The sequence below is a fragment of the Diplotaxodon limnothrissa genome, linkage group LG6, assembly GCF_057381915.1.
Source record: "Diplotaxodon limnothrissa isolate DT_005_m linkage group LG6, D_limnothrissa_male_GT1.1, whole genome shotgun sequence".
NCBI lineage: Eukaryota > Metazoa > Chordata > Actinopteri > Cichliformes > Cichlidae > Diplotaxodon > Diplotaxodon limnothrissa.
Window position 1 is genome coordinate 13708491 of NC_140601.1, and position 25667 is coordinate 13734157.

Consider the following 25667-nt stretch of genomic DNA (forward strand, 5'->3'; position numbering starts at 1 on the left):
TTAAATACAGGTAAGGAATCACAGAGAGTTGATTCTGTTCATCCAGTCACAGAATTTTAAGTGGGAAAAACATTTCCTCACCCATCGAGCCTCAGCTGACTGCAGGTTTACTCAAGCTTATAATATTATGCAAATCACTAATACGCACACTGTTGTGTCCTGTACTGTTTATAAGGTTGGGGAACCCTGCAGTCAGGTGAGGCTGCATGTTTGCAAAAATTTGGTGTTCTTTACTTTACTGAGAACTTTAATGACGATCACTTATCTCTCTCTCTCTCTCTCTCTCTCTCTCTCTCTCTCTCTCTCTCCAAAATATCAGTCTTTTTCACTGCAGCTATGCTGTCTTATTTAACCCCACCTCCTCTCTACCTGAGCCTCCTTCTCTTTCTGTCCTGCAACTCCGCTGTTCTTTCCTGTCAGACTGGAAACTACAGCCAGTGTAAGGCTGCTCCTTTTATACCAGGTCACAACCTGGTGGGGGAGGGATTTGATGTGGTCACTCTGCGACGAAAGGGAGCCTACGTGATTGATGTGAATACCTACCTCACACCAAGTGAAACATGTACTCTCTGCTCCAACCCGCTTCAAGGCAACATGCTGCAGAAAGTAAATAAAGATGCAACAACAAAGAGCCATTTGAACAGTAGCACACACTTTATGTGTACATGTTCATGATCTGTCTTCATTTTCAGCTGCCAGTCTCTGCAGTGGACTGGCGTGCATTCAGCCGATGCAGTGCCGATATTTACAGCAGCATCCACACCTCTGTTAGGTATAGCCTTATTATTATGTTATATTATTATGATTGCTTCACAGTTAGTGTCTTACTGAGAGAAGGTTAAATGTTGTGTGACAGTTGAGTCGCTATCTAAAAATCTATATCTGATTAGTTCAGTCTCTGGCAGTGATGAAATTCAAGGATTTTTACTGCTAGACACCTTTTCTGATGTATAAATTATCTTTATTCTCTTCATCATATTATTCAGAGCTAATCTAATTACAAAAACAGGTCCTCATCTGTAAATACTAACTGTTTAAAATAATGGAAATCATCTTTGAAATCAAACTGAAATTTATCTGTGATTCTTTACTGTGAATTGTATTCACAGCTCTCTGGTTGACACCTACACCTCCCAGGACAGTGCTGACTGGAAGGTAGGGCACATTTCACAACAGTTATTTACATAAAATTAACATATTTTGGTATTATCAAATAATGTCAATGTTACAATAATGATAAACATGTCAATATAGATAGATTTTTTTTTTTTTTAAGTATATGGTCTTAAGTCTTATTAGGAAGTTTTAACCTCATATTTTAAATACTTTTTCAGATTTTTGAATAATGGTCCCACCACCAACATGTGTTTTGCACTTTGAAACTGAGGCCATGTTTGAACATAAATCGAGATCTGTAATTTGGGACAGATAGATCAAATAATGTCTCATTATTGGCTGGCAAAAAAAAAAATCAATCAGTTGAACACACTAATTTATTTATTCTTTTTCTTATCTTTCATAACAGACTGGCCTAGATTTAGGGATATTTGTGGGAGGAAAGCAATCTGCTGTGTATAACTTTGCATCAAAAAGGGCCGCAGAGGACCGCCACATCTTCAGCACACACAGGGTCACCTGCAACCATTACAGGTAGGCTGTGAATAACTCAGAATAGTCATATAAATTTGGGTTATGTTGCTGGTTACAGAGATCATACAAATCCACTATTCTTAAAATCAAAAATTCTAAAATTCACAGATCTGGTTCATTTTCTCACAGCACAAATTATATATAAAGCAATAAATAACCTGCTTCCTGACAATATTCTAAAAATGTTTTCTAAAAGGGAACGGGGATACAATTTGAGGGGGGAATTAAATTTAAAACATCCTCGTATCCGTACAACATTAAAAAGTTTTTGCATCTCTGTGTGTGGAGTGAAGCTGTGGAACAGACTAAGTAAAGATATGAAGCAATGTCCAAGCATGGCGCAGTTTAAAAAGCGGTTTAAGGATATGGTTTTTACAGGGTACAGGGAAAAGGTAGAGATTTGATAGGGTGTTCTTGTCGAATATTTTCATGTGTGTGCGCATGCACGGGTTTGTTGGTATGGGTATGTATATATATATATATATATATATATATATATATATATATATATATATATATAATTGTAGGCTGTGTATCCTTGAGGTGTTAATGGGGTTATTGAAAATGTGTATATGTGCGTATGTGTGTATATACGTATGTATGGATAGATAGAAACATATATGTGTATATATTTAAAAAAAAAAAATTACACATAACATATAATGTAATTGCAAGGAGGTATTTCTGTAGTCTATTGATACTAGATAGTGGAAAAGGGGTGGGATTAAATAAGCTTATGCTTCTTCCTGCTCCTTTTTGAACATGGACGTTATTTGGAGTTGTGGTTGCTCGTTTTCCTTTTGTTTGCTTTGTTCATTTGTCTCTTTTAATTCTATTTTTTTTTATACTTTTTCAACATGTTCAAAATAAAGATTCAATCAATCAATCAATCAATCTTTGTTTGAAAAGCTTCTGTTGAGATCATTTACTAATCTGTCTCTTTGTGTCCAGTTACCGAGTATCAAACAGTCCGTCTCTCAGCTCTGAGTTCAGTAAGGATTTAACCAAGCTACCACATTTCTACAACAGCTCCACCAGAGCTCAGTACAGTGAGCTTATACACACCTACGGCACACACTACATCCGCCAGGTTAAAGCACATGCTGTGAATTTTCTTATTATTCCTTATTATTATTATATTTCTTCAAAAAAATGATTTATAACACCGACTTTGCACCACATTGCAGATTCACCTTGGTGGTCGACTGAGGCGAGTCACAGCTGCACGAACCTGTCTGTCCTCACTGAATGGACTGTCCTCAAATGAACCAGCATCTCTCTCATGTGTTCTACTACGTGTGACATGACGGTCATGAGTCTGCACACAGACGTCGTGTCGATGGCGCTGTGGTGAGGTCAGAATAACTAAGAGCTGATTACGCTCAAAACTGAGACATTTTTTTCTGATTGTAAACAGCCTTGAAAGTTAAATGTTGCTACCAGGGGCGTCATAGTGGAAGCAAAAGTGATGCTCAGATAAAGACACCCAAGGAGCCAAAGGAAGGAGGCAGCCGCAGGTCTCTCTCTCAAGGATGTAACACAAGATGAGCTCATACAGTGGCAATTAAACGTTATTAAAACAGCAAATATATTTTATCGGTGTGGTTGGTTTTAAGGCTGATTTTAAAAAAAATTGCAGTTCAGCTTTTTTCATTATATATATATAAAACACAGAAAACGAAGACGTCATTTATTCATTGTTGAAAATCAGCGCAGTTTCAAGTAAACTGTGTGTCGGAAACATTAATAGATCAGTTCGCCCGCTTGTTTGAAATATTATGAGTAAGCCACAGGACCACAGGCAATAATCTGGGAGTGGGCAAAAAGACGTGATAGAGGCGGATGGAAGTGAAGAGAGCTGGAAAATAAAGGTTTTCTACCACAGAGAAGAGCTTTTGCGTAAGTGGTGAAAATGGTTTTCGGCCTTTTTCAAACATTAAAGGAAAGAGAGAATCGGGCCATGACGTCAGAAACTCTGACAGCCCGTTATTTGTGGGCGTTACCTATTTTCAATGAGCCAATATGGAACGTTGTTGTGGGCGGGGCCTGGTTCAAAGATGAAAGGCAAGAGAACCAGGCCGTGACGTCACAGTCAACTCAAGTCTATAAATTGCAGGTGAAACCCACACTGGACCAGCACGTTTCTTACAGTCACGAGCGATTCACTGGATGAGATTTTGTTCTGCGACCCTCAGTCTTATTTGAATGTCTGATTCATTGTAACATCGTAGCTTAAATGTCAAAAACGAGTGACCAACAAGCAAAACCAGAATTAGTGTGCACTCTGCCAGAGAGCACACTGGGCGACCTGGAGGTCGAGGAGGAAGAAAATTTAAAAGTCCTGGAAGAACAGAAAGTAGTGAAGGACACGAAAGAAATGCAGAACAAAGTGGACGAGCAGACAGAGCCATTAGCCGAGGCGAAGACAGAGAAAAAAGACACGGCAACCCCAGATTCCTCCTCAAAGTTGTGTGTCAACAAAGTTGTTCAGTTGATGGTTTCAAACGCCACAGAAAAAGCTGAACTGAACCAAGTGAAAAATGCACTCGAAGAAACGACCAAACTGGCAAAGAAAGAGTGTGAAGAGGCCAAAAAAGCAGTGAATGAAGCACAGGCAGCACTGTCAGAGGAGAAGACAATGGTAGAGGACGCAAAGAGACAAACTGAACAGGAAAAACAAGTGTTAGAAGAAGTGCAGTTTGTATTCAAAGATGAGACCAATCGGGCTTCAGCTTCAGCTTTGGAAAAGACACTGAAGTTGCAGAAAAAGGTGCGCGTCAACTGGGTTATTCAGTTGGTGGTTTTACTGGCCAAAGAAAAAGTCTCCTCCAAATACAAGATCTTCACAGAGCGCCTCACTCCTGACTGCATCAGCCATCGTCTGATTGAGAAAATCTGGCCTGAAGTTGAGGAGAAACACTTGAATTTATCCCACGACAGCATTTTTAATGTGGGCAAGGCCATTCTCAAGGATCTTTGCAACACACACAACTGCAAAGAAAACCTTTTGGTTTTTAATCTGAGGGAACAGCTTGACAATATTACCGTCTCAGTCTTCACCAAACACCTCTTGGCATTACCACCAAGAGTACTCAGTGTCTCTAAAGACAGGCAAGAGTACAAGGAAGTTGTAAAAAATGTGACCAAAGATCTGGTAATGCACGCCATGAGCGAAGGAAATGAGACGATGACACTGAATCCAGTAGCATCCGAGTTTATTGTAGAGAGGCTTTTCCAGAAGATCTGGGACAAAATTTTGTCAAAAAAGTACAAAATGTCCTTGGAGAACATTGGAGAACTCGCCCTGACAATATACAATGAACTCCATGACAGGTGGGATTCTCCAATACTCTTAATGTGGTCAAGAAACCCAGTAATGGATGAAGCAATCGTCAGCAGCTTCAAAAAACATGCAAAATTGAGGAGCCAAAACATCATCTTTAGGGCTTTCTCATGTGCACGCTAAAGTCGAACCAACACGTGCATGTGAATATTCATTTCAATTGGGCTTTCTAAATTTAATTTTGAAACCAGAGTGGTTAAAAATCACTACTCTTCTTCTCCCAACTTCCTTCCCTCATCACCAACTGGCCGAGGCAGATGGCCACCCCATCCTAGAGCCTGGGTCTGCCGGAGGTTTCTCTCTTTTAAAAGTGAGTTTTTCCTTCCCACTGTCGCCAAAGTGCTTGCTCTAGGGGATTGGAGTCTTTGTGCATTATTGTAGGGTCTTGACTTTACATTATAAAGCACCATGAGGGAAGTGTTGTTGGGATTTGGTCTGTTTCTTAACTCAAAAAGTCCAGTTACAACAGGACACTTTGAGTTAAAAAACAAAAATTAAAAATAATAAAAATGAAAAAAAAAAACTTTGAATTTGTGCTTTGTTTCATTTACTATTTAAGAAGTTTGTTCTTCCTGCAACTTTTAAAAACAACAAACAACAAATAGCTGAGCTGTTGGATTTACTAAGTGCATCCAAGAATACAAACAAGCAGTCCTCACACACATTTGAGAAAAACTGAGAGACCTTTGAATCTTTATAGCTTACTGAATATTCATCTCTTTACTTTGTCTGCATGTGTCCACTTTTTTTCTTTTTCTATTTGTATTATTCTCATTTCAAAGACATTCAAAGCTGTTTGGAGACATGCAGAGTTCCTTAAAGATGAACCTAATATAATTACACGAGTTGTTTAACTGAGGTAATCACTCTTTCCCCCACAGTCCTACGATTTTTCCCTTTTTCTGTAAAGCAATGCAAATACATTTTTAATACTTTCAGTCAAGTATTTAACATTCATACAGGAATAAACTACAACAGAAACACAGTCACAAATATAGGCATTAAATATACAGACACCATATTTACATACACATTTAGTACAAATATAATGTTTAAAAGGAGTCTGATTCTTCAACTGATAAATATTTGACTTTGATTTCCATGAATTTTCCACTGTGAGATTAATGGAAAGTGTACATTGCACACAGTGACAGTGAATGACGGACCCGACCACACAGATCGCACTTTACTACACTTTTTACTCATTTTTTGTCTCTTCCAACCCTCAGCCCCAGCTGCCAGCTACACACACACAACAACAACACAACCTCAGGTCCCAGCATGTCTTATGCAGGGGAGGGGTGATGAACTGATGGAGCTCTGCTGTGTCAGCCTCCCCCACAAGCGTGCCACAAACCAGGTCCTGCTACACACATTATATGTCCACAAACACAGATCAAAGTGAAGGAATAAAAAAAGCAAACTAATCATGAAGCTACAGAGCCCCTTTACTGATATGGGTAAGGAAGGGCTTTATTGCATGGCCACATGTTGATGTGTCACGGCATTTAACATGAAACTATGAAAAACTAGGTACAACTAAGACAGACTGTGAAAAACTATAATCAACTATGAACACACTGGATGTGTTCAGGGGAAGTGAAAACACATGAGGAAAACAGCTGACTGAAATGAAACATGACGTCACAGGGAAAGTCAAACTAACACCAACGAACAAGAACACATCAGACTCTTTCAAAATAAAACAGAAACATGGAGAAAAATACAGTTATCAACAAAAAAAACTAAAATAGACAAAACACTGGGTCGCAGATCCAGTACTGTGACACATATACAGCAGTTTACACAGTCAGATGCCTGCCATCTACCAGCTAACTGTGTGAAGAGGAAAAATTGCTATAAATGTCTGTTTTTTGTTGACACGCATGCTCAGTGTTTAGTAGCAGTAAGTTATTCCAGTGCTAATCACAGTGAGACTGATCTCATGGACAGTCATATAAACCTTCTTTCTGGTAGGTGGGATGGCAGACTCAGTCACTGCTGACAATAATTTTATCCTCATTTAACCTGTTAGATTCTTTAGAAAAGATGATCCAGTGAAATAGCCTTTGAAAAAGGATCTCTTCACATGTAAACAACAACTATTTAATACAGATTTAATAATTAAAGCCTCTCATTTAATTTAAAGACTGATATCTTGAAATGGTTTGACACACAGTGAAATGATTTAATGCACAGCAGAAAGTGCATATTCAATTTCATCTCCACATTAAGATGAGTAATGCCTTGAGACATTATATCTGTGGCTAAATCAGACAAAGGTCAGAGTGCTACAAAACTCAGCCACGTGATCTAGATGAAAACATTCTGCATGACTCGATCTCTTTCTAGTCGTCCTGTGGATGTCAAGTGCACGTCAGCAGTAGACGTTCTCAGCCAGCTTCCTCATTCTTTTATTGCAGTGTGCTGATGGGGAGGATGGACGGTGGTCTGCAATCTTTGGTGCAGGGACAAGCATACAAAATCCCACCTCATCTTCGGGTTGTTGCTCTGTGTTGTCTTTTTCGGGGTTTGGATGAAAGACTATAATAAATAAATTTAAATATTAGACATAGGACATAAACTGCAACAACACAGGCAGCTATAATTAAAGCTGACATGGACTCTTTTACAAAATCAGGAGGATGTGTGCTCATCTTCCAGCACCACACAGCACAGAGGATGCAAATATCAGTCAGATGAAGCAGAGCAGCACGGAGGCGAAAAGAGCGAGGGCAGTGAGACGAGAAGAGAAGAGCACCAGGTTCCACATGAAGTAGATGACTGATGAGGTTATTTTCTGGTTTTCTTTGGCAGGCAGGAAGGAGCGCAGCGAGCGATGGTAGGCCGTCACATTGAAGGCGATAGCCGAGGCCGAGCCAACGGCTTTTAGAACTGACGAAGAACGAGAGGCAGCGTTAGAACAAGCAAAGAGAAATGTTGTAAAGTGTGCCACTCCACATAAAGACAAGCAAATCTGGAAAAGTCCCAAAATCAGCAGACTTTTAATGCATCATAACTTTGGTATATTAAGAGAAATTTTAGGTTCAGGTTGTGAATATTTTGACCTTTGAAGTACATAAAAAATAAAGAGAAAATGATCTAAATATCCTAGTGTAATGGCTGTGTGCTGTACCAATGAATAAAAATATCAACTAAACATAATTACCTGGCACATAGGTGTGGAAACTGACTGGAATTATCTATGGAGATTTGCAGTTATTAAATAAAGAGCTAAATTGGTGCTGGGCTAAGATATTTAGATCATTTTCTCTTCACTTATCTTAGTAAAATGATCAGGGAAGCTGCTGCAATTTTGCCTGACCACATTTTTATGACAGCTATAGTTACCTGTTCTTTCATAATATAGCATAATATAGTGTGTTTCATGGGCAAATGTTGTTCACAATTATTTGGGTGAATACTGGTTAACACTGTCTGTTTTATCTTTAATTGCCTAACTGTGGCCTCGACTCTCACCAACACTTTGAAAAAAGATCAAATTAATATTGAACAGAACTGAGTTCAGCTTAGTGATGCGATCCAGTTTGTCATGTTAAATTAATTGCCCAACTCTGCTTTAGATGGTCTCTAGAAACCTTATTGCATGGATTTAAAGGACTGTGCACTTTTGCTGGTTTGTTAAAAATGATGTAGCCACCAGTGGAAAATATGCATCGTCTATTATAACCAAAGGTTGACATTGTTTGAACATAATGCCCATCACAAGCAAACACCAGAATCTGAAATGAAATAACTAAACTAGAAATTTGAAATTTGTACTTAAGCTAAACCAAATAAACCAAAGGCATCAGCAAGACATTTATTGAGGCAAAGATACAGAGATGCACAGTTTGATGATTAAATGCCAATGACCCATCAAATCACAACAGGATCCCAGCAGTGATAGGAGTTAGGATGGGACTCCCCCAGAGATGAAGATGGAGGCTTGGATGGAGCTCTGAGGGAAAGCGGTGAGACAAAGGTTACACAAACGAGAATCTGACAGGCAGGATGACGAAAGATTAACAAGTCGTTATTATTCGTTTAAGAATCAAGAGTGTGAGAGGCAGGAGGTGCTAATCAAATGCACCTGAATATTTGATCATCAACACGTGGGATCACCTGTGTAAAAGCAGAAGCTTTATGCTATATGTTAGACTCTACAGGCCTTAGTTAGAACATTAAATCGCTTTGCAGTCACCGTGAGCTCCTTTGTATACTCTGACCGCTTGGCTGAAAAATACCTCTATTGGAGTAAAGTCACTTAGACACATTTATAAATTTATTTGTGTATGATTATAGGTAGTCCAGATTTAGAGGCAACAATACTGAATGTTTGGTAGTTCAGGCTTAAGGAAGAAATTTATGTGCTCATAAGTCACAGTAAAAATGAATGGGCGGTACATTCCTTTCCTCTTCCCTTCCTGGAGACCTTTATCATTGTTTTCTAACACTCCTCGGATGCTGCCTATTGTAAGTACCAAGTTCCAGCCTTGCATAACAGTAACAACTGTATCAGTTGTCCAAGGAGCTTGGAAAGAACAGCGTCTGGACTTCTCTAAAGGGGGTCCATGACCGTCTTGCGGACACTCCCGTAGGGCTTAAAATCTGGGACTCTCCACCAATTGCACTTAGAAGTGAAGAAGCTTCTCGAATGCGAGGTGAAACCTCTTCAAGGAACTTAAGGATGTCCAGACGCTTTTTTTCCAAGCTCCTTAGACTACGATAACCTTTATTACTGAGAATCTTCACAGACAACTGTATCAGTTCTGCAGTTCCTCTTTTCACCCCCCATTCTCTGTACGTTTCAACCCATGTACAAGCATATGAGGGCAGATCATTGTAGTAGAAAAGAAATTGTATTTCAATTCATTTACCATATTTTATGCACTATAAGGCCCACTTAAAATCCTTTAATTTTCTCAAAAATTGACAGTGGCCTTATAATCCGGTGCGCTTTATGTATGAATTCTGATTGTGCTTACAGACCTCGAACCGATTTTAAGTGATACACGAAGTTCAAAAATCTGTAAAAAAAATGGTTTAGAACAACTTAACGGCTTTACGGCTACTGTAGTCAGGAGCCTTGCGGATTTGGAGTAATCTGGGTCCAAAACTCCATCCGCTTCAGGTCCCAAAGTCAAATGAACACTGCTGCATTACTGAGTTAAAAACTGTCTAAAGTCTTTCATCTTTAATAAAATGATCAGCGTTGCAACATTTACCAGCTGTAACTATTAAGTTTAACATCCAGGCATCCATGAAAACAGAATTTATTAAATTTAATGGAGTTAGAAGTTAGCAGGAAGTTAGCTCGCTAGTTTCCAAACATTATATGTCATGTTCTGACTGAGAGATTTCTAAATTAAAAAAAACTAAAACGTACAGCTCTGCTATTACTTCCGACATAAATGAAGACAGAAAACTAAACAGCAGTGACGTTTGTAGGGTTACTGAAGTTGAACTAGCTGGTATGTAATGATGTGCTACGTGATCGCTAGCAACACAGCTATGTTAGCATAACATAAACAAAGTGAAGCTGGAGGATGAATGCTAACTTTTTCCACTCAATAAAAGTTAACATGAGGGTTCCTGATGGTTAGGGACAAATGCGATCGCATGGCAGGATTCTGTAAATGGACCAAACTTCAGTCAGGAGAACAACTGAGACAATCCATCCACAATACGAGGTTAGTCATTAATAAACTGCAACAACAACCCTTATGTATGAAACAGACCCATTTGTTGATAGTGCGCCTTATAATCTGGTGTGTCTTTGGGTCCAAAAAATACTGTAACCTTTTTGTTCTATTGGTGTGTGACTTTAACATTCTTGTTGAAAAAACGTGTGACTGAAAGCATGTAGGAATTTCACTCTGGAAATATTTAGTTCAAGACTGTACCCATCACCAAGAAGGCAATCTGACTGTCTGAGTCTGTTTCATGTGATGAAGTTAAACTTACCCTTATGTTTCAGAGGTGGGACTTTTCCTCAGTTCTTCACCCTTTGGCTCCACGCACCTTGAGGTGTACTGGTTCTCATCTTTGCGTTGTGTTTTCAGCTTTCTATTCATACCTAAATAATAAGAAAAAGATCATATGAGTGTCCTCATCAGGACAGTAATTTGTGTTGGAGTGTGGGGCTGTAGCTTATAGGAGACCTTTGGTTGAACTGTTGTGAACCTTTTGTGTAAAAAAAAAAATCAGTTAAGCCTCTTTTACTGTATTTTAATCCAACCTACTTCTGTGACTGAGACATATAATGATAATATATCTGGTAACTTAAGTTTTTCTGGACAGAACAGTCTGTTGATCCTTTTTGTTTTCATGATACATGTCATATTTGTCTATATTATGAGATAAATGATGGAAGAACTCCAAGTCAGAAAGAGGGATAGTACCACAAAAGTTGCAAATTTATTATCAAAAATTTTGCAAATCTTTAATGGTTTGTAGAACTAATAATCCAGGTACAGGTATCCAAATTTTACAGGCAGCACATTCATGTCTGGATAAGTCTTTTGATCATCTCCAAATGGACTTGATGTGATGATAAAACATATTACTTGAAGTTTAGTGCTATATGAAATTGGAGGGAGCTTTTCCCGTCTAGCACACAGGATTAAGACTCAGTAGCCAAAGCCCTGCTAAATGAAGAGAATCATCTGTAAGCAGAAACAGTTGTAGGGATCATTCCAGGTTCTACAGGGTGGGCCATTTATATGGATACACCATAATAACATGGGAATGGTTGGTGATATTAAAGTCCTGTATGGCACATTAGTATATGTGAGGGGGCAAACTCCTCAAGATGGGTGGTGACCATGGTTGCCATTTAGAAGTCAGCCATCTTGGATACAACTTTTGTTTTTTCAATAGGAAGAGGGCCATGTGACACATCAAACTTATTGGTAATGTCACAAGAAAAACAATGGTGTGCTTGGTTTCTACGTAACTTTATTCTTTCATGAGTTATTTACAAGTTTCTGACCACTTATAAAATGTGTTCAATGTGCTGCCCATTGTGTTGGATTGTCAATGCAACCCTCTTCTCCCACTCTTCACACACTGATAGCAACACCGCAGGAGAAATGCCAGCACAGGCATCCAGTATCTGTAGTTTCAGGTGCTGCACATCTCGTATCTTCACACCATAGACAATTGCCTTCAGATGATCCCAAAGATAAAAGTCTAAGGGGGTCAAATCGGGAGACCTTGGGGGCCATCCAACTGGCCCACGACGACCAGTCCACTTTCCAGGAAACTGTTCATCTAGGAATGCTCGGACCTGGCACCCATAATGTGGTGGTGCACCATCTTGCTGGAAAAACTCAGGGAACGTGCCAGCTTCAGTGCATAAAGAGGGAAACACATCATCATGTAGCAATTTCAAATATCCAGTGGCCTTGAGGTTTCCATTGATGAAGAATGGACCCACTATCGTTGTACCCCATATACCACACCAAACCATCACTTTTGTTGTTCCAACAGTCTTGGAGGGATCCATCCAATGTGGGTTAGTGTCAGACCAATAGCGGTGGTTTTGTTTGTTAACTTCACCATTCACATAAAAGTTTGCCTCATCATTGAACAAAATCTTCTGCATGAACTGAGGGTCCTGTTCCAATTTTTGTTTTGCCCATTCTGCAAATTCTGTGCGCCGATCTGGGTCATCCTCGTTGAGATGCTGCAGTAGCTGGAGTTTGTAAGGGTGCCATTTGTGAGTAGCTAATATCTGCCGAAGGGATGTTCGACTAATGCCACTCTCCAGTGACATGCGGCGAGTGCTACGCTGTGGGCTCTTGCTGAATGAAGCTAGGACAGCCACTGATGTTTCTTCATTAGTGACAGTTTTCTTGCATCCACATGTTGGCAAATCCAACACTGAACCAGTTTCACGAAACTTAGCAAGCAGTTTGCTAACTGTAGCATGGGAGATGGGTGGTCTCGTAGGGTGTCTTGCATTGAAATCTGCTGCAATGACCCGGTTACTGCGTTCACCAGATATCAACACAATTTCGATCCGCTCCTCACGTGTTAACCTCTTCGACATGTCAATGGCTGTGAACAAAGAGAAACTTGTAACTAACTCATGAAAGAATAAAGTTACGTTGAAACCAAGCACACCATTGTTTTTCTTGTGACATTACCAATAAGTTTGATGTGTCACATGGCCCTCTTCCTATTGAAAAAACAAAAGTTGTATCCAAGATGGCCGACTTCTAAATGGCCACCATGGTCACCGCCCATCTTGAGGAGTTTGCCCCCTCACATATACTAATGTGCCACAAACAGGACTTTAATATCACCAACCATTCCCATGTTATTACGGTGTATCCATATAAATGGCCCACCCTGTACTTTAAACCCAGACAGCAGGTAAGGTCAAAGATTGCGCCACTTGGATCCATGTCAGCCATTGCAAAGAGGATTCCAGAACCACAATAACAACACAAAGGGTTAAACAGATTTCCACACAGACAAAGACATCGAGGGTGTACATTGTGCTCTGCCATTTCAATTTACAGAGCCAGACTGTCTCCACATGAGGCACCGAACATGAACACAGGAAACACAGGAAAAAGTGTTTTGTTAAATCACTCATATGCTCCCTAGGGACGTGTTTTAAAGATTACTCTAGTGTGTCATATTAGCTTAGAAAGTTGTGTGTGAGAGATGTTGTGCATTCATTCTTAACAGTATTGCTGCTCACAAACTGGAGACATTGGCTGACAAAGAGAGTTTTGGATAGAAATAAAAATATTCTTTTAATGTCCCTGATAACAAGCGTCATGGTAGCTTTGGCTCTCCTAACACTGTGTGTTTCCTGTATCAGAGACCTGGTTGATAGAACAGCTGATAACGCTGATAACAAAAGACTTCCTTAAATGAACAATGGCTTCTTGTGAATGAACAACTTGATTTAATTCCTGTGCCATCTCAGTACCTTCCTATCAATATAGAAATTCCTCAGTCAGTAAGAAAGGAAGATTTTGTGTACATTTTTAAATCTCTTTACACTTTGTAGCCATCAGAATGCCTACAAAAAGAATAAGGCAGGGCTCGCAAAATTGCTAGCCCAACGTCCCAGGGCTAGCAATTTTTCCAGTCGGGCTACCAAAATCTATCTCTGCCCTGCCCGTCGGGCTATCATAGGAAGGAAAAATATATGTCAATGCTTTTGCATTCTTTTGGAAATGTAGCTGGGTAATTATGTCATTGGCATTGGTGAGCCACTGTCAATATGTGACATATTGAAATCGCGTTTGAATTTGGGCTTCTGCTGAGCCAAATAAGACAGGTCAGGGTGAAGAAGTGACAGCCAAAGAAAAGCTTACCACAAAACAGAAAAGTTATGACAAATCAGACTATGAGGCAAAAAGAAAGTGCAGCTTTATGGTTTCATGGACAAAAGAATTTCTGTGGCTGCAACATGACGAGCTAAATAATAACCAGGGCTGGACATAAGTGGTCCGCAGGTGCGCATTCGCTGTCAAAATAAAAAAAACGCGCACAAGATAAGAAGTTGCAACGCGTGTTTGCGTACATAAGATTTTCTGGAGGAGGACAGACATTTGTTTAGAACTCTTAAAGATGTCGAAGAAGCAAGCTCCTTTAAGCAATTACTTTGGTGTTCCTCCACCTCCAAAGAAATGTCAGGAGTCCAAACCACAACAGAAGCACGTATTCTCGGAAAAGTGGTTGCAGGAGGTGAGCTGGCTTCAAACAAATGATGAACGCACAGAGATGTGGTGCAGAATGTGCCGTGAAAATCCCACTCTAGCGGACAGAAACAGTGCCTTTTATATGGACGCAAACGCGCGTTGCAACTTCTTATCTGGTGCGCGTCTTTTATTTTGACAGCGAATGCCGACATGCGGACCACTTATGTGCACCGTGTAAATAACGTAATGTTCTGCCGGGTGTGTTGTTGGTTTTCCCTCGATTTCTGAGTCGACAAGCGCCTTTGTTACTGGGACCAGTAATTTTAAGAAAGGCTCCCATTAGAACCCATGAGAAATGCAAGAAATGCATTATTGCTCAGTCTGCAATATCTTTCCCAGAACAAACACCAATTGCAAATAACATACTAAAAATAAACCTGAAAAATCTGTTTAGAACAGCGTACTATGTTGCAAAGAGTGAACTACCACTGGCACAATTTAGCAGTCTTTGCAAACTTCAAAAAGCAAATGGCCTCGATCTTGGTTCCACTTGTCTCTTACCCGTGACTTCAGCGGAAATTTCAAATTCAGGATCTGACACAGACTGATTCATGTCCTACACAGTTCTTACAAGTTCATATGTCTGTTCAATTAGAACCAAGTATTTGAGTTGATGATTGTAATTTTTATACAATGTTGTAATTTGTGTTTCAACAATTTTTTGATTAATGTTTTGTTTCCGTTACAATATTATACTTTAATGGATAATATTGTAAAGGAAACAAAGCAGGAAACAAAACATCAATCAAAAAATTGCTCTCTTTTTTATTCGGGCTACTTAAATTTATTTTGGGCTACCAAAAAATGAAGAGTCCCTGCCCGAAGGGCTACCAGGGACTTTGAAATTTTGCGAGCCCTGAGATAAGGCTATTTAATTTTTTGTATGTAATGTTCACTCAGCCCCCATTTGTTCAGGCACTGATATTTTCGGAAGTTTCTTTATTGGCACTATGGTTTATTGTAGGGCTGCCACGATTAGTCAACTAGTCACGATTACGTCGACTATCAAAATCGTCGACGACTGATTTAATAGTCGACGCGTCGTTTGAAGCTTTGTAAGATCACAAAAGACGCAGGAATAAGTGGCAGGATTTAAGAGTGTAATAACGGACTGAAACAGAAGATGGCAGCACTGCATGTACAAGGATGCCAGCTGCCGTTAAACCCCGAAGAAGAAGAAGCTGTGTCCCAGAATTCATAGCGCAGCCCAGCTCAGTTTCCAACAATGGCGGCAGCTAGTTAGTTTTAATGTTACTCTTATTATTCTTTCTGGGTCACAAAATAAACGTTTAACATATTTTCAGGCGAGAATGTAGCTGTGTAAACCTCAAATATCTGCTCAGTTTATCAAGACACCACATATTTTCAAAAGCGCTCCGACGTTTTCGGAGACGTCTGTTACCCACTAGCTCGATAGCGAGCCGGGGGCAAGGCTCACTAGAGCCGGTGAGAACACCGGACTCCTGGCAAATCATTTTCAAACCCACCGCCGTCTTTCGCTACTCAGGTTAAACATGATATATAAGTCACTTAGATAACTTAAAAATGTTATTGTTTGGCTTTTTTCAGTATTTTATTTGTTCCTGAGTGAATCGGTTTGATTAAAGTTATAGTTTCTACACAACTGAATAAACGTCAAGCAGACAGCTGATTATCAGAAGTGTGAGATGCTCGAGAATTTACTCCGGTGTCCTGTTATATTTTAGATAGCAAGGAGTTTATTAAATTTTAATGAAATTTGCAGATTGTTTCGGTGAAGTTTAATAAACTATCATCTTGTCTTTATTTTTAGTTAGCACAGATCTTAAACACTTAAAGCTGTAAGCTAATGATAGTTATATAAGAGCAGATGCTGCTGGTGCAATAAGCTGTACGCTGTACGTCCAATGGATGATGATCTGATTAGTCGACTAATCGCAAAAATAATCGGTGACTAGTCGACTATCAAAATAATCGTTTGTGGCAGCCCTAGTTTATTGGCTAGAGAAATATTGGATAGATAGAATTGGGCTACCCTCAATTGCACAGCTCTGTATCTAGAATCAGTCTCTTGGAGACAAAGCAGAGTGCTAAGCATGGCAGGACAGCATTAATATACACTTTATTTATCCCAAAAGTTATAGACCAAAATCAAAAAAGGAAACGAGAGACAGAGGGTAATGCCCACCGGATCTGTCACCACATGATGAGGACATCATTATACTTATCGCACAGACCACAGCTATCAAATTCAAATTGACCTTTTTTTATGGTACATTTTCTCACTTCAAATATTTGATAACATAAGCTCCAGGCAGTGTGCAGTACGACTGATGTTATATCTTAAGTGGATGCTATAGAGATTGTATCAGTTCCCAGTCTCTCTCATCGGCAGCTCTTGGGGGTTTAAAAAGGGGAAGTGTTGGGTGAAACTGTGAATGAGGTGCCAGTGTTGCTCATGGATAAAGGGAATTTATGCTCAGGAGTTTAAGAAGCAAAACAAATGTGACTATTGCAGTGTGTACTGTGCATTAGATGTACAGGAGTGATTTCCTGTGTCGTTCAGTGGTGTATTTGTGTAATCTCAGTCTCTCACTGGACATGCTCCTGTTACTGGCCAGCATGTCATGAAGTGGGTGGGAGGTATTGTCCAATATTTTCCTTATCTTGGGCAACATCTGCCTCTCCGAACCCAACTTCAGGGGATCCAGCTCCGTCCCCACAACATTACTGGCCTTCCGGATCAGTTTATTGAGTCTGCGACCCTCAACCTGCTGCCCCAGCATGCAATAGCTTAGATGATAGCACTGACCACAAGAGACAATCTTGGCCATTGTCCAACAGATGTTGAAAAACCTCAGCTGCCTCAGAAAATAGAGACGACTCTGGCCCTTCCTGTAGAGGGCAGTAGTGTTTTTAACCCAGTCCAGTTTATTATCGTTGTGTACTCTGAGGTATTTAAAGTTCTTCATAATGTGAGAATTTAATGGCTGTTTTGCTCGAATGTGCTGTGACTTTCAGTGACTCAATTTTCTGTTACTTGGCTGTGTCTTTTTTTTTCAAGGACACTGCTAGACAGCTTTTACATTTTCATGTATTTTTCACACAAGACAGACAAACAGATAATATGTTATATAATAATAATAATAATAAATTTCAAAAAGGTAGTAAAGAGATTTAAACTTTACTGGTAATTCTTCTATCAAAATAAAATAAAATAAAACAAAAATCCTCAGCTTCATAAGTCATAAACAGGCAAGAGAAACTTCAAGTCACCCATGTCTGTCCATACGTCAGTTTGTTCGCAGCTACCAAACGTTTAGCATCGACTAAAAAGAATTTGGAAACTTCTAACAGGATTCAACAAATGCAAGAGGAGAAAAGTGCCGAAACGATTAAAATGAAACAATTTACAGAAATATTGAAAGACAAATAAAAACAGGACAAGAAAAACAGAAATGCAGTGCAAGGTCCAAGACATGGAGAAAAACAATGAAAGCCTGCAAGTGATGTTTGATGAAATGCTGAAAAGAAACACATAACTTTTAAAAGAGAAGGAACAGCAGAAGGCTATACACCAAGAAATGCAGTTCAAACTCCAAGACATGGAAGGAATACATCACGAGATGCAATCCAAGCTCCAAGTCACTGAGAAAAAAAATGAAGGCCTCCAAGTAATGTTGATAACCACTGAGGAGAAACACAAATGCTGAGCCAAGAAATGCAAGCTCTGGGATAACCAAAAATACACCAAGAGATGCAGCGCAATAATGAAGGCCTCCAAGTGATGTTTGATGAAGTGCTGCAAAGAAAATGCTTAAAGCAGGATGCAACACACCAAGAAATGCAAGGCAAACTTTGAGACATGGAAGCAGTTCACCAAAAGATGCTGTGCAAGCTTCAAGCCACTGACAAAAAAAATGAAGGTCTGCGCTTAATGTTTAACGAAGCACGAAGAAGAAACAAGGAAATGTTGAAAGGAGCAACAGGAAGCAATACACAAAGGGATTGCGTGCAGGCTTCAAGACACCGAGAAAAACAATGGTTTGCATATCATGTTTGATTAAGCTCTCAAAAGAAATACACAAATGCTTAAAGCGAAGGAACAACAGAATTCATCAAAAGATGCAGTGCAAACTCCATGACACAGAGATAAAAATGGAAGCACTGCAGGAAGTCTTTGATAAAGCACTTCAAGAAAATGCAGACGTGCTAAATGAAAAGAAACAACTGGAAGAAACCCAGAAAGACGCAGCAGATTCTCCAAGACTTTGAAACAAGAAAGGCAGAATCGCAACTAGTTTACAATGACGTGAAGCACAAAAACACTGAAGTCGAGGAAGAGAAACGGCAACTAGAAAAAAAATGCAGGGATATGCGGTGCAACGTCCAAGTAATGGTGACAAAAAATATCCATTTGAAAGCGTTATACAACAAAGCCCACACTGTTAAAAAAAATTCCGTTATAAAACGGAAAAAGTGCTGGTAATTAATTACCAGCACTTTTTCCGTTATTGTACGGGCACTTCCGTAAACCTTAAAACGGATATTTCTGTAGATTTACCCGAGTTTTTCTGTACCATTGACGGACATTTCCGTCAAACCTAAAATGGAAAATTCCGTATTTTCCATAAATTTCGGAGTTATTGCACAGACAATTCCGTAAACCCTATAACAGATATTTCCGTAGATTTACCTGACTTTTTCTTTACCATTTACGGACAGTTCCATCAAACCTAAAATGGAATATTCCGTATTATTTAAGTACTCAATCCATACCATTTACGGACACTTCAGTCATCCTAAAATGTTTAATTCTGTACCATTCTCTATACCGTTTACCATCAATAAAGCACAAATGTAGAATCACAGCAATTATTTATTTCCTTTAACAGCTGCCAGTGCTTTAAAGTGATTTCACTTTTTGTGGTGAATGATTTGCAATATTTACATTACAACCATTAAAACATTCAGAACATCACCTTCACATTCAGATAAATTTTACATACATAAACCAGCTGTTCTCTCAAAGAAGTACAGCCATGTCCTTTAACAGGGAGATGCCAAATCTAGCAACTTTTTAGCATCCACAGGCTGACAGGCATTAATAACAAATTAATTTGTTAAATACAATGACAAAATAAGACAATAAAACTGCCAGCATTGCTGTTGCTGTCTCACCTGTCAGTGCAAAATGAGGAGCCCCCTCCAGGAGGATGCAGAAACCTACACCTCCAACTCCACATATCACACCGACAGGCAGAGCTCTGCAACCAGTGGCTGACCTTTCTACAAAAAACAAATAGAACATTAGAAGTATTACATTATACAACTTTTCTATAAAACATCAGTGCAGCAATAACAACCATGACCTTAGAAGGATGACTGTGCAACATGCCATAAAGAGATTTTTAAAACTCTTAAAACAACTTAAAACTAAAAAAAAATTAAAACTTACACCTCCAACTCCACAATGACAGGAAAAGCTTAACTGGAATGACAAATATCGCCCACCTTCCCTCCCCCTTAACATGGGGGATTTGAAACTGCAGCATGTGTGTTGTGGGCATCTAGTTAAAACATCTGAACTCACCTAATACTGTAAAAATCTGTATTTCTACTCCCAAGCCCCATGTTTTTGGATTCGCCTTTGTGTGTGTGTGTGTGTGTGTGTGTGTGTGTGTACATTCAGTCCAAAAAGGTATTTTCTGAGCTCTGAGAACAACTCAAATGGCCCATTCAGATTCCTTCTGCTTGCATTCAAATTCCTTCAGCTGAGAAACCAGCTTGCACACCTGTGGAGGAATGAAGTGCCGTTTCTTCCCCTTCTTCTCTGCCTTGGAGCCTCGCTCAGGATTGACCCCAAAGAAAACTCTGAGGAAAAAAAAAAAACAATAGTGATATGCAGACAAAGTTTGCACATGTAGTGTGGCTTGACAGGAGTGGAGCAGTTCAATAAAATCCTACATTTGTTTTCTTCAATATGCCCCTATGTGTGAACCTCTCTATCATTCTAGTTGACCATCTGTCTAGAACCCAATGTTGTTGTGGTGCTGGTGCCAGTGGCTAAGCTTATCTCTTCCTTTGTCTTTTCAAGACACATGCATTCACACTGCGCATATACAGAAATGTTTGCAAGGGTGAGAAGTCTGCTTATCACCAACACATGACAGCATGCATCCTCAATGTGTATGCAGGGATATTATAAATGCACAGAACACAGAAGGGGATAGAAAACACAGTTGACATTGTCCTATCAAAAGGTGTAACAGCACATTTGAACACGGACTGTCCTGGGGGTTATTCAAACATGGAGTGGAGAAACTGTGACATTCAGTGCACGTTACACATCAGTACAAGTATTAACATTTGGGCATGAATCCACTATGTAGTATTTTTTAAATTAATATGTTTAGTCTTTCCTTCGGGGGGGGGGGGGTCCCTGGAACAACATATTTTGAGTTTGGGGTCTGCAGCCAAATAAATTTCAGTTTGTGTGTCTTTGACATGAAAAGGTTTGACCACCACTGACATAACCTGGTCTCAGGTGCTAATGGTTTTAAAGAGATAGCTCAAACGAATTTTGTGTCAACAATCCATTCTGAGAAAAATATGTTTTTGCTCCATTTCCCAACTAGAATCATGTTATGTTTGTTTTGTTATTGATTGACTTAGGACACTATTTAAAGCAAAAAGCCTGTTACCTGCCCTTTAAAAAGATATGACACATTTATTCCAACAATAGTCTTCAACAGGGAGCTACAAAATCTCTGAACAAATCCATATTCAGGGGGATCATAAGCCAATAACAGCTGATCTAAAAGCTCACAGCATGTGAAGACACATTTTGAGCTTGTACATCTCAGACAAACGGGTTTAGTGTAGATTGACAAAAAGCAGGTCAGGTGCAGAAAGGCACGGCAAAGTCACATTTACAAAGTATTTCCAAACAATGAGTGCTTACCTTTGCATGAATTCGAGAGTAAAAGCCATCTCCGGTGAGTATTGGACGTTGCAGACATAAAACATGGAGAAGACGTAGCTCAAGGCCACAATGGGAGAGGTGATGTGGTCATTGACAAGTAACCCATCAACAGCAATCTTGAATTGCTGGTCACCTTAAACACAGATAAAAACCATGTACCATTTACAAAAAAAAAAAAAATCCTATATTTTAAGGCAAGCAAAACATTTCTTTAATAAATATGACACAACAACAGCTTATAACAACAGCTAACAACAGCTTGCTGGGATACAAAAAAAGATTTAACTACAAACCTCTGATTAGGATGCATGGGGTCACTGGGAGTTCGACTTCAGGATCTGCAGAGATCTGTTTTGGTGACAGACATGATACATGAATTAATGTTTCCAGTGCACACAAACCTGCTGGCAAATTGACTATCTGCTAGTGTCTTCATCAGACAGAGGTAGCCATTATGCACAAACATTAATGTAAATAGTTTATAGATAGAGAGTTTATAGAGAATATCAGCAGCACAATTAGGGGAATCTATACTTCCTACTGTGGTTGGTTACTTGGTTCACCACTGGATGCAAATAATTATCTTGCACACAGTTTAAAATCTACAACATCTACCTCTTTTTTGTGGAAGAGTTTATAAGAGTCTTCCTTGAAGTATTTTGAAATGCCACAGATGAGCTGTATTGGACCTTCGCCCATCTTCATCCCTTTGGAGTCAAGGAAGTCATTGATCCCCTTTTCTTTTTTGGAAAGTTCCTGTTCAAGGTTCAAGGTGTTAATTTTGTACAAGTACATAAGACTAACACTCATTTTCGTTTGGAGCTATGGAGAGAATTTTGAAAAAAATAAAAATGAATTATTTCATTTTCATTTGCAACCTGTTCTGTTTTGATCTCAAATGTCCTGCTTTTTTGGTTGTCACTTCCTGATTTTTGGTCTCAAATCTATTCCATTTGATTGTTCATCCAAGTTATTCTATTTGATTGGTTGCCAGTTTATCTTTTTTGGTCTCAACTCTCTTTTTGGTTGCAAATCTTTTTCTGATTGATTAATAAAGACAAAATTCTCTCCATATGGAGCAGCACAGCACAATCATAATAATAACAATAACAACACACCTGTGCCAGCTTGTTTTGTACAGAGAAGCCAAGGAGTTTAGATGCATGATCAAACAGGTGAGGAACTTCAAACAGGAACGGCCACTCGTCCTTTACAACGGCAATAGTGGTATCATCATCGTTGAGGATTTCACGTTGAATGGGATATGTTTCAGTCATCAATTTTCAAACAGATGACTCCTAAAGATATGAGGCAGTTAGACAAACAGTCGAACAGTTAGTCAAACTAACCAATTAAAATAATAAAACAGGGTATCAATTTCAATTGACTATGGGCATAGTGATCTACAGACGATCTACAATTTCACAATGTGTCCTAAATTGTACTTGGACCCAGACCTTATCGCATTACTCCTGCTATATACTATTGCTGTGTGAATGGTTGTATGTCTAGATGGTGGACTGTAGGAACCGAATTGCCCTTCGAGGATTAATAAAGCTTTCTGTATCTGTAATGGATGATTGCAGACCCACCTGAAGATCCTGGGTTTGAAAGGCACGTTTCAACTCATCTCGTTTAGACAGCAGAATCAGAATCAGAATGGGTTTATTGCCAGATGTTGAGGTTTACAACATTAGGAAATTGCTGCGGTGCTTCAGTGCAAACAATAAGAATTAAAGTGCTATGTAGAAAGAAAGATATGTGCATGAGATATACATGAGATATATACATGAGAATAAGAATTATGAGTGCTACGTAGAAAGATATATACATGAGTGCAGGTGGTGATCAGTGCCAGACATGAAATGATGCAGTGACACAGCGTAGGGTCATGTGATAGTGGCGGGGACAGTCATGTGGTTATTGTTCATGTGTCCAACAGCAGAGGGGAAGAAACTGTTCTTATGGCGAGAGGTTCTGGTGCGAATGGACCGGAGCCTCCTGCCTGAGGGGAGCAGGTCAAACAGACTGTGTCCAGGGTGAGAAGGGTCAGCTGAGATCCGGGCTGCACGCCGCAGTGTCCTGGAGGTGTACAGGTCCTGCAGAGATGGGAGTCTGCAGCCAATCACCTTCTCAGCAGAGCGCACAACACGCTGCAGTCTCTGTTTGTCCCTGATAGTGGCTCCAGCGTACCACACGGTGATGGAGGAGGTGAGGATGGACTCAATGATTGCAGTGTAGAATTGCATCATCGTCCGTGTTGGCAGGTTGAATTTCTTCAGCTGCCTCAGGAAGTACATCCTCTGCTGGGCTTTCTTGATGACGGAGGTGATGGTGGGCTCCCACTTCAGGTCCTGGGTGATGGTGGTACCCAGGAAGCGGAATGAGTCCACAGAGGTGATGGGGGTGTCAGTCAGGATGATGGGGGGGAGTGGGGCTGTGTGCTTCCTGAAGTCCACAATAATCTCCACTGTCTTCTGGGCATTCAGCACCAGGTTGTTGTGGCTGCACCAGGACACCAGATGTCTTCTCTACACACGGCCCCCTCAATGATTGGATCCCACGCCACACATCCATACAGATCTGAATTCCTGGGCCTTTTCTTTGTTGAATTTTCACCCCCTGCTTGCCTCTTCAGTGAGCTTTGTGGCCTCTTCATATTTTCAATTCTGTGTTCCAGCTGACGAAAGAGAGTTTCAGAACCATCTTTTGCAAAAGGTTTGTTTCCAAACGGCTCTGTCAGCTTGAAGGAGGCAGGATATTGTCCTACAATCATACTGGCGAGTTCCCTCAGCTTTTGTCTACCAGGTCTTCCTGGGTGTTTATGGAGGTAATCTTCAGCGACGATCCGAACCATCTCTCGTCTGTCTTTCCCCATTATGTACTTTTTTTCACGCAACTCATCCATGACTTTTGAGGGAAATTTGTGCCATGGTACAGAATATGTGTCTTGGGATGGGGAGTCGGCTGTCTCAGGTGGTGTTGAGGGCAGCTGAAACCTCTGTGGTTCAGGTGTTGATGAGGGGCCAGGCCGGGTGAACTGCGGTGGAGTTTGTGAATCTATGGATGACATGACAAACATCTCCATAAATTAAACACATCACAATTGTTGCAAATCAATTAATACATTGGTCCTCAATGTCCAGTTTGGGTCAACCAGGAATACAAATGGACCTAATTATGAAAACCAATTATAGAGTAATTATTGCCATGTACAGCTGATGGCAACTTTTTTTTGCATTTTTGGAATAAACCTTTGTAGTTTCAGAAAACTTGCATTAAAACAGAGGGGCAAAAACTCACCTGCTTCCAATGCTTTGACAGCTCTGACGAATCTTTTGCACTGAATGAATGGCAGAGTGTCTTTAATGTCCTCCGGGTCCACAAGGCTCAGGTCATCTACAGAGAGAACTCCTAATTCCTCCAGTTTAGCCATGAGTGTATCCATCTGATCGCTACTGAGCGATGGCATTGCTTTCTTGACATAGTTTTTCACAAGTTCCATGTTGGTGTGTGTTTAAGAGGAATGAGCCACCGAGTACCTCTCTGGTAAGAATAAAGTGGATGATAATCATCAAGTTTGTTCAAATCATGGCAACTGAACAGGTCAGAAGCATTTTCATCAAGTTCATAGAGTCCAAGATCAGGTATCCAGCTGGCAGTTTTCCCTCGAAGCAAAAGTAGGACAGTAGTTTAATTTTTTACAAAAATGCTTGCTATTTGTCCTAACTGCAGTAGTCCTTTTGCGTAGCTCAGTAAGACCAGCATTCCATTTGCATATGTAGTGCCTTTAACCTGCACACTCTCTGTGACAACTGAGTTACTTGAGTTCAAATCAAATTCTCCAACCACTGTCTTTATGTTCTGGTCATAGAGCTCTGGATAGAACCGTGTTGAGTCTGAGACATGAACCTGGGAACGAAACAAGGTACAACAAGACTGATAAGCCTGAAGCAACTGGTGCCGTTCAGCCAGAGACTTG

General features: G+C 39.9%; 1 protein-coding gene and 1 pseudogene across 1 annotated transcript in view; one reads left to right on the forward strand and one right to left on the reverse strand.

The window, feature by feature from the left end:
* Nucleotides 1-336: 336 nt before the first annotated feature.
* The window catches only part of LOC146630256 (perforin-1-like), an 84524-nt gene continuing 59193 nt past the window's right edge, over nucleotides 337-25667 (forward strand). The window contains exons 1-6 of the mRNA XM_085356827.1: nucleotides 337-606; nucleotides 693-772; nucleotides 1110-1155; nucleotides 1526-1650; nucleotides 2602-2740; nucleotides 2838-2936. Of these exons, the coding sequence (XP_085212953.1) occupies nucleotides 337-606; nucleotides 693-772; nucleotides 1110-1155; nucleotides 1526-1650; nucleotides 2602-2740; nucleotides 2838-2936 (759 nt within the window). The remainder of the gene's footprint in view (nucleotides 607-692; nucleotides 773-1109; nucleotides 1156-1525; nucleotides 1651-2601; nucleotides 2741-2837; nucleotides 2937-25667) is intronic.
* On the reverse strand, nucleotides 20401-25190 carry LOC146630257 (uncharacterized; annotated as a pseudogene).